The 242-nt window shown below is 60.3% G+C and overlaps 1 protein-coding gene across 1 annotated transcript in view; it reads right to left on the bottom strand.

The window, feature by feature from the left end:
* The window catches only part of ETH_00041845 (uncharacterized protein), a gene marked incomplete at both ends in the record, with an annotated part of 2,180 nt that extends 2,026 nt beyond the window's left edge, over positions 1 to 154 (bottom strand). Inside the window, one exon of the mRNA XM_013373906.1 lies at positions 2 to 154. Coding sequence (XP_013229360.1) covers positions 2 to 154 — 153 coding nt within the window. The remainder of the gene's footprint in view (position 1) is intronic.
* Between the last annotated feature and the right edge of the window lie 88 nt (positions 155 to 242).

The raw sequence follows: 242 nt of genomic DNA, 5'->3' as shown, positions 1-242 counted from the left end.
GCTGCTCCCCGCCAGTGCTGCTGCTGCTGCTGTGAACCTGCTGCAGCAGAAAGCCCAAGGCCTCCAAGAAGGAAGTCGAAGCAGTAAATGGCAAATCTGCTGCAGAAAGTTGCTGCAGCACGTTTCTCCGTTGCTGCTGCTGCTCCAGCTCCTCCTGGCTAATAACACAAGTAGTTGCTGCTGCTCCCGGGCTCCCCGCTGCTCCTGCTGCTGCTGCTGCTGCGGCGGGAGAGCTGGCAGCA

Source organism: Eimeria tenella, genomic scaffold (assembly GCF_000499545.2).
Source record: "Eimeria tenella Houghton genomic scaffold, Eth_scaff1801, whole genome shotgun sequence".
NCBI lineage: Eukaryota > Apicomplexa > Conoidasida > Eucoccidiorida > Eimeriidae > Eimeria > Eimeria tenella.
The sequence above is the reverse complement of the archived record's forward strand: the minus strand, read 5'-3'. Positions and strand labels throughout refer to the sequence as shown.